Source organism: Perca fluviatilis, chromosome 14 (assembly GCF_010015445.1).
Source record: "Perca fluviatilis chromosome 14, GENO_Pfluv_1.0, whole genome shotgun sequence".
Classification (NCBI taxonomy): domain Eukaryota; kingdom Metazoa; phylum Chordata; class Actinopteri; order Perciformes; family Percidae; genus Perca; species Perca fluviatilis.
The window spans coordinates 13,018,034-13,035,350 of NC_053125.1; the positions used below are offsets into that span (position 1 = coordinate 13,018,034).

Consider the following 17,317-nt stretch of genomic DNA (forward strand, 5'->3'; position numbering starts at 1 on the left):
GAAAACAGGCTGATTGCTGTTGGGCTTTCCAGGCGAGGCATCGGCACCGTTGTCTCATTAGCTCCACCACTTATCCGCCTTGGTATGGTGCCTGTTGAAAAAATAAAAAAAAACATCGACAGGCACTCTTGTGGGAGAGATTGATGCCTTGAGACGACAAGATCAAAATATCAGACTTGATGTTCTCATTAAACGGCTCTCAAAAGGATTTTTTTTTCTAAAGGGGTGGGGTTGGTTCATCTTAATTTTAGTCATTGTAAATGGGTTTATGAATGTGAATAAATAAAGTATGTGATTACAGTAATATGTTTGCATTTCATTTTTAGAACGTGACATACTGAATGTTCAGTGTTATATACAGCTTACAGCTCTTGATGATCTTCTCTTGTTTGGGGGGGAATCTATGTTTTATGCTTTCCCTAGTGCTTAAAATCCTCTGAATGTATAAAGCATCTGTATGTGATCATATTGTGTGGTAAACAAAACACAGATTTGTGTGTGTTGTGCATACTATGTTTGCACATGCAGTGCGTCAACCTTCCTCACATAGTCTATTTTCATACTGTGCCTTTGAGTCATCCATTTCTGGAGCACAGCGAATGAGGACTCCCAGAGGACATGGTACAGAGTGGCGCGGTGGTGCTCGCAGGGCCACGCAATTAAGATGATGGGCGGACCGCACTCCCAACATCGCCTCCCAGACAGTTGGGCAACCACTGTGCTCAGGCTGTCTGAGTCCCCCTTTCAGCTTCTCTCTGGCTCCATCATTTCTACTTTTGATTTTGTGCCAAAAAAAAAGCACTTAACATTTCTCATAACTGAGTAAAACTTTTTATTTAAGCAAACTAAATAATTTTCTCTCTTTTTCTCTCTATCTCGTTGGGCAGACGGAGAGCCCCTGGAATGGCAAAGCAAGAGGGGGCTCCAGCCAACAGAACCGCCCGGTGAGGCGGCCTTGCACTGAGCTGCTGAAATACCTAACAGCCACCGATGACATCCTGCTCCACACCAAAGCCAGTGACGCCAAGAGCACCTGGGGGGGTGCCAATAGCAGGGACAAGAGTGGCCTGGGTCTTGGTGCCTCTTCCTCTTCCTCTTCGCCATCCTCGTCATCCACATCCTCGTTCTCCTCCCTCTCATCAATCTCTTCTTCCTCTTCCTCCACCACCTCCAAGAAGAAGTCAGCTGTACCATCTCAGCAGCAGCAGCAGCAGCAGCAGCAGCCGCAGCAGCATCACCAGCGAGGTGAGAGCCGGGCTGCAGGCGAGTGTAGTGTGGCTGGTGTTGGGGCTGGGAAGTGGCAGCGTTGCACTCACGATGCCGGGGTTAAGGAGTCGGAGGGTGCTTCTATCCCTGTCGGCCACAGAACCTCCACCTGCGGCCATGCCCGCCCCAAACTGGAGCACGGGTCGCCCAGTGAAGAAGGAAGGCCGCCAGGCGATGTGGGCCGCCTGGCCGCCGCTAGGTTTATTAGGTATATGCATTCTTATTCCCTCCCTCCCCGAGAGGTGAGTCACAGCTGTGAGCATTGCCGAGAGGCTGCGGGCGCCACTCAGGCTAGTGAGGGCTTTGGCAGGCAAGGCCGTAGAAAAGGTAGTGGTGCTAGCCGTGCACCTCATAGGTACATCACAGTGACAATTAAGGAAAGAGATGAGAAGCCGGGGCACCCTTTACTTAGCCAGCTGCTCACCTCCAAACAGAGGCCTGCTCAATATCGAGCTCACCTACTCCCACCTAAGATCACCCCTTTACCCAGCATTCAGAGCAAATCAGCAGGTAAGAGGTCTGTGAGCCCAGCACAGGCTCCCTCAAAGGTGGAGGAGGAAGAGATGGGAGGGACCACTGATTGTAGAAACCGGGGAGTATGTCAGCTTGAAGAGCCTGACTTAGGGTCCCTGTTGTCACCTCTGGCCTTAGACCTAGAGAGCTGGGTTAACCAGCAAGACTCAGGGCTAGACATGGGCTTTGGACTAGAGCTCGGGTGGCTAAACCAAGGGCTCTATGGGGAGGATGTTGACCGTGATGATGATGATGATGATGATGATGACCATGTCATGGGCAGCCCCACTGCGGTGCTCTCCCAGGGCCAACCAAGCCCACTCTTCCCAGATACTAGAATTGCAGAGCCCGCCCCTCCCTGCATCATACAAGGGCAAGGGCACCCACACAGGCAGGCACTCAGCGAGCACCCCGACGACCAGGGCCTCCTGTTGTTAGGTAATCATGACTGCATCCCCCCCACTGGCCTTATCTCTGCTCTCTCTTCTCCCTCTCCTGCTCTAACCACTTCCCAGTTTTACTTCATAACTAACCCCTATTCTAATTTGAATCTAACAGTCATTCTGAGGACATAAACAATTACAACAAACAATGCTTGCTGGTCCCAAAGGGATTCTTTTAAAATTAAATAGAGTGCGATTTTTCAAAAAGGAGGGGGTGGGAAAAGGGGCGAGCCTTGTCTTGCTACTGTACGTCTTGTAGTCATAAAGTCGCCCCTTGAACCGTCTTTGGCTGATTGAGCTGAGTGTGCTGAATATGTAGATTTAGACTCAGAGCCCGGGTGCTGCTCTTTAGGTCGTGCTACTAAAGCCACGTTCCCTTAGCTGGAGCACAAGTCAGCCAGAGCCTCGGGCAACTGCACAAGCTTCCTTGACTCTCCTTTCTTCCTTTTTTTTCCCCCTCCTCTGCTGTTGGTGCATGCGATTTATGACTTTTGTGTCCAGAGAGAGGCTCACCCACTGTCATGTGTCTTGTTTGTGGCATCGTCTCTTTATGTCTTTATTCCATTTGTTGTCTTGAGCCGGGTATGTCTTTGTCTAGACACCTGTGAAACACGTACCATCACTTCATCCTGCCTCACAGAGTGGACAGTCTATCTTAAGACAATAAATTGTTAAAACGGGGTCAATCTAAAAAGATAGGCTTTTCAGAATAGTGTTCATAAAAAGACTTTCTAACCAGGTATGGGTGTGTTTGTAGTAATAATCACATTTAATCAGCCAATTTGAGATTAATTGTTGCAGAATGTGGACCTGTTCTCTTCTGCCATGAGTGTTATACCTAGGTCAATAATTACCCATGCTCCTTTGTGTTCTGCAGCCAAACCAACCACCTTGCCACTTCCTTTGACCCCAGAGTCTCCAAAGTAAGTGTGAGAAGTTTTTCCACGTTATTCTAGGCAAAAAGCAACAACAAACTACAGAAAAACAGCCAAAACCAAAGAAAACTATATAGACTAGAATCCAAGTTGAGGCATTTTTTTGTGACTCATTTCCATTTCTTAGATCACAAAAGCTTTTTAAAGTCTTACGTTCACCTGACAAGTAAAATGTTGCAATTTTTATTTTTGTCTTCCAGTGACCACAAGGGATCACCGTTTGAGAACAAAACCATTGAACGCACATTAAGTGTGGAGATTGCTGGAACCCCAGGTAAGCACACTTTTCTTATTATTTAAAACATGTAGTTATATTATTATTATTATTATTATTATTATTATTATTATTATTATTATTATTATTAAAAAAAGTCTCACCTCCCTGTTTTAGCTAGAAATGGGTTAACTTAATCTTGATAGTTCCATCAGAGTTCAGAGTTCAAGGGGAGGGCATAGTATGTATGTGCCTGAGTATTGATTAGGCTTTCCAATCTCTTCAGGGTTTATTAGCAAACCTCTCCCATCCTCCATCACCTCCCCTCCCCTGTTACTGAAGAGTTAATATGCTTTCCTCTTCCTCTATCAGATCCTAATACTCTCTGACTGACAGCTTACTTAGCTTACACATCATAGGGAAATTGAAATGGCAGTGTGATTGTTTTAATTGGTTTTGTGGTGTAATTCAGTTTTGCCTGTATGATCTGTGCCGTCCTTTCCTTAGGCCCCTAGACATACAGGCAATTCGATCAGCTGACTGGGCAGTCAATTTCCAATGTTAAGACTTGTATGCAAAGGATGCTGTTTTGTAAATGGAGTCAGCGTGAGGGTTTTTTCAGCATCATTATTGACATCATCCTTTTGTGTTATTGAGTTATAGTTAACTGCATCAGAAGAAAGCTATAGGCAGAAGGTAATTGCAAGACAAAAATGGGCAAAGAGAATGCCAGCGAAAGCTGCAATATTGGGGTTCATATCTCTCTATCTCTCTCTTGATGTCAGTAATTACCCAGCTTCTTCCCCAGGATTAATCATCTAAGGTCAATAAAAACAAAATGGCTGCCCTTCAGCCTCTCGCACTGTGTGATGTTGCACTGGCCCCTTTGGGTATCCCATTACCAGCAGGGGAAATTGTCCTCATACATACCTCATGTCCACCCCCCTGCACCTTCTACTTATCTCTTGGAGGGGGGATGAAAATGTGTGGCACATCAGACCCCAAAAGGTCTCCATCTGTCCCTTTTGACCGCGGTCAAAGTGATGTTTAACCCTTTTGTGTAGATAAGCTTTCGGGGTCAAAGGGGACGCTGCCTGAGACCTACAGAAGGGAAAGAGCAGGGCTGCTTAGGCTCTGGGGCAATCAAGCATGGTTAATATTTCTTCCTGTTTTACTGCACGTGGGTGAGTTTATTGACCTGTGGCCAATCCTGGGTGTCCGTTCTGTTCTATTGCATCCATTTTACACGGTCAAATAAAGCCCTTCACCTGACTTTACTGTTCTGAGTAAATTTCGGATTGAATATTAGCAGGAATGTCATTAGTCCAGAAAGCTCCAGGTTACTGAGCCCCTTTCTGACTTAGGGATTAGCTTTTGAGTCTCGTGCTGCCTGAGACAGATGTATATAGATCCCAGTAAGCGGAGGTGAGAGCTTTGAGGTCCGGAGTTACATGCAGATTTACAGTAACATTCCACTACAGTAAAGATAATGGTGGTGTTACTGATAACCAGATGGAAGTTAGCCAGGTGGGTGGCGCCTTCAAGGCAGGTAGACAACTCACTGATGGAACTTTCCATGAATTGCTGCCAGTGACATATTATTATATGCCTTTATGATGAGTTGTAGTAGTAGTGGTTACTGCTTCATAGAAAGATAAAAGTAATTATCAGTTGAACCTTTACATCTTGTACTGAGCCAAAAGATGTTGAAACAAAATCAACTTTTGGACTGTTGGCTCAGCTGTGTGTTTTTTTGACAGCTCTCAGAGAAGTACAGTAAAGGCTACAACAGGCAGTGAGGCCCCCTGGGATCTGACTGTTCTGGCCTAATCTCTGCCAAGCTAATAGATTTACCCTGTGCTGCCATGTTGTCTTTAATTACTGTATCTCATGACACTTGGGTGATCTGTGTGTTGCTATTTGCATGGCTTACCGCCGGATCAACTCTTTAAGCGCAGAGCTGTTATTCGCTCCAAGGTCTCCTTGCAATTTACAGATGGACGAGAAAAAAAAGATTATAAAACCCGTCTCTTTCTTTCTGTCTCGTTCACTTGCTTCATTGTTTTCTCTTCAGTGGCTACATGATTGGTGTTTGTGTCTGCGGCTCATCCATCACTGGCAAGTTTGACTGAGAGGCACATATTTATCTAATTCTGATTTATTTCACCCCCATCGCTAATGGCTCCTAGTTTATGACCTAACGTGCACATTGTTTTGGACAGATGGTGCTTCATTGGTGAAATAGAAGTTCCTCAGGCATTGTGTAGCACCCCCCACCTCCCTCTCTCCCTTGTCCTTTTAATCGCTAATTTATATATATATATATATATATATATATATATATATATATATATATATATATATATACACACACACACACACACACACACACACACACACACACACAGTGTATTTATAGTGATATCACTATCAAGAGAAGAGGGGAGAAAAGCGGGGAAAGAGGGAAGTGGGGGCTTGCAGTCCTACATAGACACATTCAGATAATAAGTAGGATGATAAGCCGTTGGATCAGGCATTCCAAACACAGCAAATGGTTTCAGAAAGTTTAATATTTATGTATCAGGCTTCTGCACTCTCTTTGCCAAGCTGTCTTTCCCATGCATACTCTAACACTGGATTTGATACTAATAGCTGTCATTTGGTGCAATTCACCAGCGAGGGAAGAATGATGTGCATTATAGGAAAGGCAAAGACGGAGCGTAGGTGTTTCAAAGTGCCTGAGTTTGACTCCAGCGAGAGACTGTTAGTGTGACGTGTGTGTGTGTGTGTATGTGTGTGTGCACATTTGTTCTGTGCGAGACAGAAACAGGATAGGATGCTGAGAAACGGAAAGGGAGAAATAGAGATTGATCCAGGGAAATGGCAGACAGGAAGAGAGAAAAAAGGGAGAATACAAGACTAAAGGAGAGGAGCGAAGAGAGAGAGAGAGTAATGGTGGCGGCTGTTTGTGTGAGTGCATTAACAATGCTATAAAGTGGGCTCATCTCAGGACTTCCCATATAACTGCCATCTGTCTGGTTGTAAATCTGTAGAAGGGTAGGGAAAGATGGGGGGAGGGGGGGTCACAGGCAGTAGGGACATGCTATCTGAGAAGAATGACAACCCATTCGCCAAAACTTCCTGTGCTTCCATACATAGCAGCCATCTCGCCATGGGACATCACCAGGCGTGCTAATGTGTACATTAAGTGTTGTGTCATATCTTCCTACATTGTTTCACTGAAAAGGGAGATGGTGCTGGGTAATCTAACATGCACATCAACATCATGTCAGTGATTATTTTTTTCAGACCGATAAAAAAAGTATTTGGTTTTATTCAGATGAATTGGCTGCTGTCCAGTGCAGACATTTATGTGAGGCAGACAGAGATGTGATACATGTACTTACATTTTTTTTTCATTGGCTGCATTTGTCCTTTACACGGTTTTGTCTTATGTTTTTTTTTTTCATGAAAAGAGATCTTTCCAAGGTCAGAGAGGAAGGGGATGGCAAGTCATCCATATTACAGCACCACCGTATTAAGTTACACCAAGCATTACATTAATCTGTCAAGATTGCAATAAAATAGAGATCAGGATTAGGCCAAGTGAAAGTGAATATTTTAATCAGGCATGTATCTGTGTCCGTTGTCCATAAACTGACCACGGAGTTTATAGATGAGTGAGGGGCGGGGGGGAGAGGGGGATATTTGGGGAGGTTTGCATTATGATTCCATTTTTAGTTTATTGCCCCTCCACCAACCTCTGTCTTCCTCTCCCTTTGCAGGTCTGACACCACCTACCACGCCCCCACACAAAGCCAGTCAAGAGAATCCTTTCAAAGCATCGGTCAAAACCAAGTTGTCTTCATGTTCCTCATCGGCCTTGGCATTCAAAAGAGCCAGGCTGAGCGAATTGGGCCCCGGCGCTCTGGCCCCGGCCCCAGGTGCCTCAGGCGGGGGCCCCACCAGGAAGGGTCCCGAACAGACTGAGCTTTATGCCCAGCTGAGCAAAGCGTCCACCACCCTACCTTACTCGGTCACCCAACACTCTGTGGGGGGCGGACTTGAGGAGCATCGCAGCACTAGCAACAATAAGCGGGCGGCGTCCCGTAGCTACAGTGACCATGACTATTGCCAAGCATCAGCTAGCACTAAGAAGGACGGCGGCACAGTCACTGTTACCATGACTACAGCAGCGGAAATGATGGTCACCTCAGGTGCCACCGCTGCTCCCATGCCTACTACAGGCAAAGTGGAGGACAGGCATGTCGAATGTAAGGACTCAGCAATTCCACCATCCTCTTCATCATCTTCATCTTCTTGTTCTCCATCATCAGCTTCATCTGGTCCTTTGGCTAAGCAGCTTAATGTTGCCTCTGTGAACGGAGAAGCAGCCCGGGTCCAGGAGTTAGGGAAGCAGACCCTTACAAAAACCACCCAGATGCCCTCACAAGAGGCCACTACTGACTGGGACCAACTACACTCTGCTGCCATCAGCCGGAAGCTATTGTGTGACCAGGAAATCAGAGCAGAACTCAACAAGCACTTTGGCCCCCCCTTAAAAGCCTTTTATAGCCCGGGTGGCCAGGAGAGAGAAACAGGCAGCAAACCAAGTAAGGCTGCAGCCCTGAAGACCTTTGCGGAGGGAGAGAATGGCACCTACTCACAGAGGCTGCCTGGCTCCACCTACCTGCAGCCAGGGTTCCTGCCCTTTCAGGATGAGTTAGAGCTGGGTGAGGGCCGTGAGAGTCGCTTCCTCTATCCGTGGGAGGGCACCCCTCTGGACCTTCTCTTTGACTGCCCCCCCTGCTCCCCCTCCTGTTCCCCACCATCCAGCTGCTCCCCTTCACGAGGCTCCATCTCCCCACCTTCCTCCCTCCTCCTCTCGCCCAGCAGGCCTTTCTGCTGGACCAGCAGCGGCTCCCGCTCCCGTTCTCGTTCCCACTCTGGCTCCCGCAGCTCCTCATCGCACCACCGGAGGCGCTCCCTCTCCAGCTCACCTGACAGACGCCCCTCCTCCTGGTAAGTCGGTTCTCACACACAAACCTCCCGCTTGTTTTGGCTGAGCTTTGGCTGCTCCCCACCCATGCAGTTTATACAGGGCTTGGAGCTGGCAGGGGATCTAGCTTAGGAGTGTAAAACAGGCCTGATCAGTCGTCAGTGCTGGTGTCAGAAAGGCTAGACCCTGAAGACTCTCAGCATGGGTTCTTGACCTCCTGCTAGTCTTTGCCGTGCCTGGACTAAATGCAGGATAGATTTGGCAAGTGTTCCACAATGAGATTTAGCAGGTGAGAGAGCCGTGGAATTTGATTCTAACCAAATTATCTGCAGTTGCTATACTAACCAAATTCGGCCTTTTAAACCAGGTTGTACTTGAATGTCTCTGAAGTGACAATGGGGAAAAATGATTGGTTGACTGGTGTGATCTCCCTTAAACAACACACAATGAACAAAAGGGAAAACACCCAGAACATGAAACGTGCCAGAGGCACTGGACTTTTGAAAAGTATGAGTTTTAAACTCAAGGCAGGGAGTTTTATTTGAGTGTCTTCTGAACACTCACCCCCCCCTCCTCACTCGCTCCCTCGCATGCTCCTGTTTTTGGTTTGATGCCGGGGCTATTGTTTTAAGCGGCAGCTGTTGTTTTTACTGAGTGGCAAACCCTCCTCTTTTACATCCCCAGAGATGAAAGCCAAATCCAGGCTGTGGGAATGTAGTCTCAAAACCCCTCTCAAAAGAGACTCCTATCATCATATCTCCATGTGAGAACTACATTTCCCATGCTTCTCTTTGATCAGAGCTGAGGGGGTTTCTGTCAGGGTTTCTTTGGTAGAAGAACAGAGGCAAACCGTAGTTACTGAAAAGGATGTGAGTAAATTAAGTTTGTCAGTAGTAGTTCATTGAGTGCCTCACAGTGTAGAACTCCACTGCAGTGACTCAGTTTGTTTGCCTGATTACTTAAAGGTCAGTTTACTCCAGAGAGCCAATAGAATCACTTTGCTCTGCTCGGTGCCCTTGTTCTTGTGCTCTACACCAACTCGCTCACAAATTATACGGTAATAGTCTCAAGGCATTCCATCAGAATATGACACTGACAAGCTTTCTGAAAACACTGTGTAGGGATTGAAGTCTTGAAATCGACAGAACAAGAAGCTTGTTATATTTTCATGCAAGAAAAGATAAATAGAATTTCAGCAAAATAATTCTCAAAATCCCTCCTCTGTGTTTCAAGTTTCACAGCGTAAGATCCTCGATCTTTCCAAACTGGAACTCTTTTGCTTCACAGAGTTTTTCCAAACTTCTCTCCCTCCATCATTCAGCCCTTCCTTCTTCAGCAACGCTTCAATAATTAAGCATCAGAAGCTTATGGAGTGCAGGGATACACGCTAGGGCCTACAGTATTGACCATTTCCTCATACAACATAGATAGCAGATACATGTATGTGCTAGCTCAGGTGTGTATAAATATTCTGTACAAAATCATGCACACTTACTGTGGCACTAAGATAGATTAGGAAAAAACAGAATGCTTTTATCTGGAATTAACCCAGTTTTTAACATCTAAATGGGTCTAATGAATATCAAAGAGGTTAATTTAGTTCTCAAAGCCAAGAACAAATTAACCGAGGTGTCACAGGTTTGCAGGAGTCATCAGTATGTAGTATGATTTATTCAAACATTTTTGTCTAATATGTGAGATGAACGTCATTCCTAGGTGTTGCTCGAAAGTATATTTTCATATATTTAACATTTTCTGTTTTCCCACAGGTCTCGTCACAACACAGATCCAAGCACCATTCGTTCCAGGACTCACAAGAGCCCCCACCCTCAGTCTCAATTTCCTCTCAGCCGCAGGCCAAGGTGATTATTTTAAATGAATTATTTAACCAATTTTGTACACTATTATTAACCTTTGTTGAGTCGCATTCCTCAGGTTAGGACAGATGTTTATTCTTAGCAACTTCCTGGCAAAATTCAAAAGACCTAGTTTGCATGGCTGAACAACAGTCGCTATAGACACATGCAGTGAAAGTAACTTTCCCTTGTCACCACTCAGAAATAGTTTGATTTCCCTGCGATTCCCTTTTCACATCAAGACCGAAGCTTTTTCGCAGCCTGTCCCATCCACACGGGGGCCCCGTGACAAACACGTAGGGCAAATATGTTTAATTGATCATGTTTTATTGGACTACTGACAAAAGAATCTCAAATCCCACTGATGCACATTCACACTTCACTCGTGAGTTTGACGCTAACCCCAGCTGTATAATGATGCTTATTCAACTTAGTGCCTCTGTAGTTTTCCGTGAGCCACTGCAGAGGGGACCATTTCATATGCAGAGAAGTACTGTCACAGTGCAGAGAGAGAGAGAGAGAGAGAGAGAGAGAGAGAGAGACTGACACCATCTCAGCACTCGGAGCTGATTTGGCACCCACGGGCCTAATGACACCCGACAAGGCCGAGAGTCGCTCATCAGTCGAAAACCTAAAGGACACGTCTTGTGCTAGTCTGGAGTGGGGGGGGGAGTTGCACTTTCCTTCTTGATGAAGCCCCAACTAAGCAGAAGGTAATGACATGTGAAGTTGTGCTGACAGTTGCAGCTGCCTGGCTCCCCGACCGCGCTGCTCGCCGGCACTCCCGCGGGCCTATCCAGCGGGCTCTGTAATCATAGCGATGGCGAAGACACATCTTATTAGCATGTCCATTTACTTTCCTCCGCAACCCCCTTTCTCAACCATCAGTGGTGAGAAAATAGGGGACTACTCCTTGGTAAATACTGGCAATTGTTCTTCACAGTCGTCAAGAGGAAAGGTGAATTTTAGAGGACGAGCTAGGACAGTGATGTCATACGTATCCTTTTCTCCGCAGGTATGACAGCTACGAGGAGTACCAGCACGAGAGGCTGAAGAGGGAGGAGTACCGCCGGGACTACGAGAAGCGGGAGTTCGAAAGGGCCGAGCAGAGAGAGAGGCAAAAGCAAAAAGCAATAGTGAGTCAACTGACACAAACGCCATCTAATTTCCTCCTCCTTTTTTTTTTCTGTGCTTGACTTTACGTCTTTCCTGCCGACGCTGATAAAAGACTACATGCAATCACTGCTGTGGCACACAAACACAGAGAAACCTCCCACGGACACACACATTACTTAGTACGAGACAGCCTCCAGCCCAGTGCCATGTGCCACAGACGTCTCTCTCCTGAAAGAATACATACAAAGTGAGTTCTTGAATGATTCAGGCGACAGGCCCTTCCTTTGTATATCCGGGTTGTGTATTTTTAACGTCTCCGTCGTCTGGAAACACTGTCGACTCTTATTAATCACACCACAGGGGTAAAATGTTAAAATAGTGGAAAACAGAAACTAGGAGAGCAAGACGGAGGAAAGGACAAAAAAAGGAAACGGACACTGATTCTCTTGAGCTCTTTTCCTTTTTCTATATCCATTTCAAAATTCAGCCTGATGTAGTGAATATCACATTTCTCCCCATATCTCCGCTTTCCATGTCTCAGTGTGAAATTACTCAGGTTTCCAGCGGGGTAAGGCTACTACCACCCGTTGTTGAAGCACACATTAAGTGATGCAGTAATGCAAACGTGGCTTGGCATGCATACATTTTCAGAGATGGAAAGACAAGTAATTACCAGCGGTAAAGCTCAAGCTGTCAAACAAGGTTTGGGAGGCCGGGGATTTGAAAGTGTCTCCTTCTGTCTGTCTCTCTCACTCTGTTTTTGCCTCATTCTCTCACTCACACACACACAGGCAGCCCTCAGGGTGCCATCAAGAGAAGACCGCCTATTTATCAGTTGTCAGCAACTAAAGCCCTAATTCAGCAAATACTCTTTTTTTTTTGGTCTCAAACAGTATGTAAGCATTAAAGAGAGTGGAAAAAGCATAAAAATAGTCATCTGTAGTTAATTTGTATCTTTCTCGGCTACTCTATGTAAGTCTAACGGGGCAAAGGTGAACTTTGAGTTTAGCACCAGGCAAATGATTTACATACATGTTACTACTACCCTCAAGACAGCATTCAAAATTTCAAGGAGTTTCAATGGACTTGCCCCAGTAATGGAAAGTAAATGAATGAATAAATAAATAATACTAGTGATACACTATAGCTCCAGGCTTGTGCTGCATTATATGATTAGCAGATGCAATTAAACTACTCAAACGCCATAATTGCAGCCTTGTGCAGTTAGTTCCTAAATTATTCGGCTATGACCCCCGCGTCCTCTGAGGTTAAAGGAAATCCATGTTTTTTGCCCCATGGCTCATGCATGCTGCTCTTAATGCTCCCTGTCTGTTGGATATGAATACCCTTACAATATTAACTTATTAACTTGATCATGCCCAGTTTGACTCCCAGACTGGAAGTAAAAAAAACAGGCTTTTCTGATGTATGGCTGAGTCACACCAAAGCTTTATTTTTAGACTTCACAAAAGAAGAAGCGGACCCCAAACTTAAGACACGGCATCATTTGATAAAAATCACTCTGCCTCTGGTTGATGAGTTGCAGAGAGAAAGAGGAATTGTAGTGCCAGGGCGGATTGAAGGCAACTTGCAATATCAGATAACAGGAAGCAGGCTAAACCAATCACAGAGGAACACAACAGACAGACAGACAAGAGGGACAAAAACCGGAGTTGAAAGTCGGCTGCAGTATCCACAGGAGTGATCAAGACCAATTCATTAGGGCTCGGTGAAGAAAGAGAGGGGAAAAGGGAAAACAGACTCCATCTTTTAATCTCCTTCCTCCGCTCTGTCTTTCCTCTTAACGAGCAGGAGGAGAGACGGGTGGTGTACGTGGGGCGACTGAGGTCCGACTGCACCCGGACAGAATTGAAGCGCCGCTTTGAAGTCTTTGGCGAAATTGAAGAATGTGCAGTGAACCTGAGAGACGATGGGTAAGGCCCCAGGACTTTGTGTGCATGTGTGTGTGCATCTTTATGATAGTCGGCTGTTAGTGTAGGGTGATATGGAACATTTATTTGACTATTCCTAACCTCTGGATGTCATGTAATAGGAAAAAACCCCACTGTTACTGTTGAACTCAGAGCAGAGGCAAGTGTAAGACAAAGACAGAGCTTTTGCAGTTTCATAGCGTCTCCTGATCCATCTAGTCATCAGCCTGTGGAGCCCCAAAGATACACTTTTATTGATTCTCTTTTGCATATAAATAGCGTGTGTCCCCCCCCCGTCCAGTTACTGTTGCCCCACAGCACCACTCTGACATATTGTTTTCTATTCTTGACCAGGGACAATTTTGGCTTCATCACGTACCGCTACACTTGTGACGCCTTTGCCGCCCTTGAGAACGGACACACCTTACGCAGGTCAAACGAGCCTCAGTTCGAGCTATGCTTTGGCGGACAAAAGCAGTTCTGCAAATCACATTACACAGACTTGGGTAAGTGCAGCTTTGTTGTTCACTCCATCAGCCCCCTGTAGCCATGCGGTATATTTGCGTAGCTGGGAGGACTGTCAGAGAAATGCATGGGGAAAAAAGGCTTGAGTGATGCTTCCAGATTAAAAAGAAAGAGCCATCTCTGTGATGCTAACAATTCCTACAGCCCTGAATGTGTCCATCGGGCATTCATGGCTCAAAGGGGCAGAGAGTTCAGAGGTCAATCTGTGAACATACCAAGAATAGAGCTCCATTTCCTCCCTGCTGGTAGTTGTAGTATCTTAACGAAAACAAGGCAGACTCCATTACTCATGCAGACATGAGATGCCTGTTTCTAACTTGTTGATACGAAACGCAAGACATTAGGGCAAGAGATAGCACTTAAAAGCATGTGTGCAGATGTGTTTTCGTCGGCTGTTGGGTGTGGGTGTGTGTGTGTGTGTGTGTGTGTGTGTGTGTGTGTGGATGGGGGAAACACTTTAAGAGCACAGCGAAGAGGAGGGAGGAGTAGAGATGAAATTACGAGGAGAAAGGCGTGGTTGAAGAAAAGACAAGAAAAGAGATGAAGTGAGGAAGAGGAAGGTGGGAGCAAGGTTAAGTCCCAGCAACCCCTCCTCCCTCTAGAGTGAGGTTCCATCTGCTGCCAGCTGTTGCAGTGCTTAAAGGAGGTACAGCCTTGATGTGGCAGGTAGGGACTGGTCATTTACATAGAGGGAGGGGCCACTGTGGAAGCTGTGGCAGAGTTCATCTAACATAAGTGATTCCTTAGAGTAACCATACATGTATGTAGCCGATGTATACAGCTTCTATATTGATCAGATTCATAACTCCTAAACCAAAATCTGTACTCTGAAGGTCATTTTGATGAATAGGTTATTTTGACAAATAATGCAAGCTATCAATGAAATCAAGGCCTTTTTTTTCCTGGCATGATGTCCCACTTTTGACATGAAGACTTTTATTTCTCTTCTGTTAGTTGCAGAATTATACTGGTGGCGATAATTGAGCCGGCTATATTGAAACTTAAGTGAGATGCCCTTCTATGCCAAGTGTTGCACACCCACAAAAGATAATCTCCTCCATTTTATGATATAAGATCGATATTAACTCTTACATCTGCAGCCAGTCTTTTCTCTGACATTTATTTACTAGCAAAATGGGAGGTCAGGAATGTATAATGCACTGCCACAAGAGGGTCAACGGGTCACTTGGGAGAAAAAGAGCACTTTCCTCAATAAATGAAGCGGTTACTATACATTTTCAAAGCACATGCTTGAAGCTATCAGCTTTTAAAGAGAGGACATGATGAGAAATTGACACACAGAGAAACAGTTGCTAATCCTAAAGCCTTGAGGATAGACATTATGCCGAGATTGACTAATCAGTCTACTGAAATGGAAAGGCCTTCATTCGACTGCCTCTTTGTCAGGAACGGGCTATTTCTGGTCGTCCCAGTGCTGATAGACACACAGGATAAAGAGATTGAGAGGAAGGGAGGATCTTATAATAGTGTGGTATCCAAACCTCTCCCAGTCTTCTCAATCTTGGGAGGCTCTTGCTTCTTTTTTTGTGTGTTCGGAGACACTGTCCATTAGTTTTAAGTAGAGCACCGGGGGATTTTTCATCCCTCAAGGTGCGCAGTGTGACACGATCCAGCCCTTGGCCATTGCATTAGATCACAACTGGTGTCTTCTAGCTGCCATGGTCATTGCCATTTCTCAAAGCTCTTGCAGTGTGCTGCTGGGCCTTTTGGGGGCCCCATTTGTGAAGCTGTCTGTTGGCAGAGATAAGATACTCTTTATGTATTATCAGGTTGATCAGGAAAAATGGGACCTATAAGACAGACAGAAGGATATGCTTTTACATCGGTTGCCTCCGTGTGAAATAAGGCACTTTTCCTACCCGCATTGTTTGAATTCTTTGGTAGTGGTTAATGGGTTTCTATGTCAACATGCAGTTATGGATTGCGATGTATTCCAATAATTTATTGTGGCCAGCCAAGAAATCTTTTGTACTCCTAACCCCTCGTAAAACATTATTTTTAATTTTGACTCTGGGCACACTGCATTATCCTTTTATTTTTTTAAGTTTATCAAATTTTCATGTTTTTGTGGAAATTTGGCAACCCTACACTCAATGTAGCAACGGATGTTGAACTAATTATTTTCTTTTTCAGGTACATGGAGATCTATAAATTCTTAAGCTTATTAGCAAAGCAACAATCAGATCAACATCGAGCTCCACATGACTGCGCAATAATGTTGTTAACCTCCTTGTTTTTAGTGCATTTTCAAAGAGATCTGCTCTGCTCAACACTGACCACAATTCTCGTTGCTGCTTTCAGACTCCCATTCGGACGACTTTGATCCAGCCTCCACAAAAAGCAAGTATGACTCCATGGATTTTGACAGCTTGCTGAGAGAGGCCCAGCACAGCCTGAGAAGGTAACAGTTCAGTGGCACATGCTGTCGGTCACAAAGAGGGACTTCTGATACCTTACTGTTGTTTCTCGCTCCTTTGCCGACGAGACTACCAGAAGTTTTACACTCTATGTCAGAGTATATAAGAATAAGTCTATAGACCTATATCAATATAAATGAATATAACAAAAATAAAGTTTACATGAACATAGCTGCTGAAGAGCTGGGAAAAGACATTGCATTCTGGGAAAAGACATTGCATTCTGGGAAAGCCAGCCTCAGAACCTGGTGCACAGGTTTGGTGCACTCTACTGCTGCACAACCGTCAGTGAAAGAAGAAAAAAAAACATTCATGATTTTTTTCTCCAAGCACTACAATGCCCACCATTCTTTTGGGGGTGAAAACATGCAGCTTGTTCAGCCAGATTTGTTTTCTTTTGCTGTTGATTTTTTCTTTCTTTTAAATCTGATGTTTGGATCTAGTGTTACATTACAAGCAAGAGTGTCGGGAATTGTACCTCGGAGGTAAAATTCTCAAGGTAACATTGTCGTCTACATTTTAAGGAGAAATGTAGAGGTGTATTTACAAATACTATAAAAAGGAATATTTTTTATTTTATGTACATATCAGATAAAGTTCTTTATTTGTTACAGCTATGCACTGTAAAACGCAGCCTTTTTTTAAAAAAGAGGAGAAAATTTCTTAATTCAGAATGTCTATCTGTAGTCATTACAATACCGTAAAACATATTGTACACCTACATGATGTGTAGAAGACATGATATGATTGTAAAAAAGAAAAAAAGATATGTCCGATTGCTCATTTTGAGGGAGCATGTAAACAAATGTCCTTTTTTAAGTTATTTTGTTGGGTAAAAAAAAACAGTTAACCATGTATAGTTTTCTCTGTTTATAAAGTTTCTCAATCAGTGTTTTTGCTTATACAACCAGTGTAAAATGCATTTTTAACGTGTTTTTCATGATTGTAAAAAAAAGGTACCCCATTTTTTTAATTATTAGTTCTGAAGCAATCAAATATATATATATATATATATATATATATATATATATATATATATACACACACACACACACACACACACACACACACACACACACAC

General features: G+C 44.6%; 1 protein-coding gene across 10 annotated transcripts in view; it reads left to right on the forward strand.

The window, feature by feature from the left end:
• Positions 1-17,079, forward strand: part of ppargc1a (peroxisome proliferator-activated receptor gamma, coactivator 1 alpha) — a 277,417-nt gene extending 260,338 nt beyond the window's left edge. For 5 of the 10 annotated variants that reach the window (XM_039822706.1, XM_039822707.1, XM_039822708.1 and 2 more), the window contains exons 5-12: positions 888-1,474; positions 3,358-3,431; positions 7,157-8,393; positions 10,140-10,232; positions 11,242-11,362; positions 13,155-13,276; positions 13,628-13,779; positions 16,121-17,079. In XM_039822706.1, coding sequence (XP_039678640.1) covers positions 888-1,474; positions 3,358-3,431; positions 7,157-8,393; positions 10,140-10,232; positions 11,242-11,362; positions 13,155-13,276; positions 13,628-13,779; positions 16,121-16,224 — 2,490 coding nt within the window. In that variant the 3' untranslated portion in view covers positions 16,225-17,079. Of the gene's footprint in view, positions 1-887; positions 2,218-3,099; positions 3,146-3,357; positions 3,432-7,156; positions 8,394-10,139; positions 10,233-11,241; positions 11,363-13,154; positions 13,277-13,627; positions 13,780-16,120 lie in introns of all 10 variants that reach the window. The other 5 variants (XM_039822711.1, XM_039822712.1, XM_039822713.1 and 2 more) reach the window with 2 other exon arrangements.
• Positions 17,080-17,317: the final 238 nt, after the last annotated feature.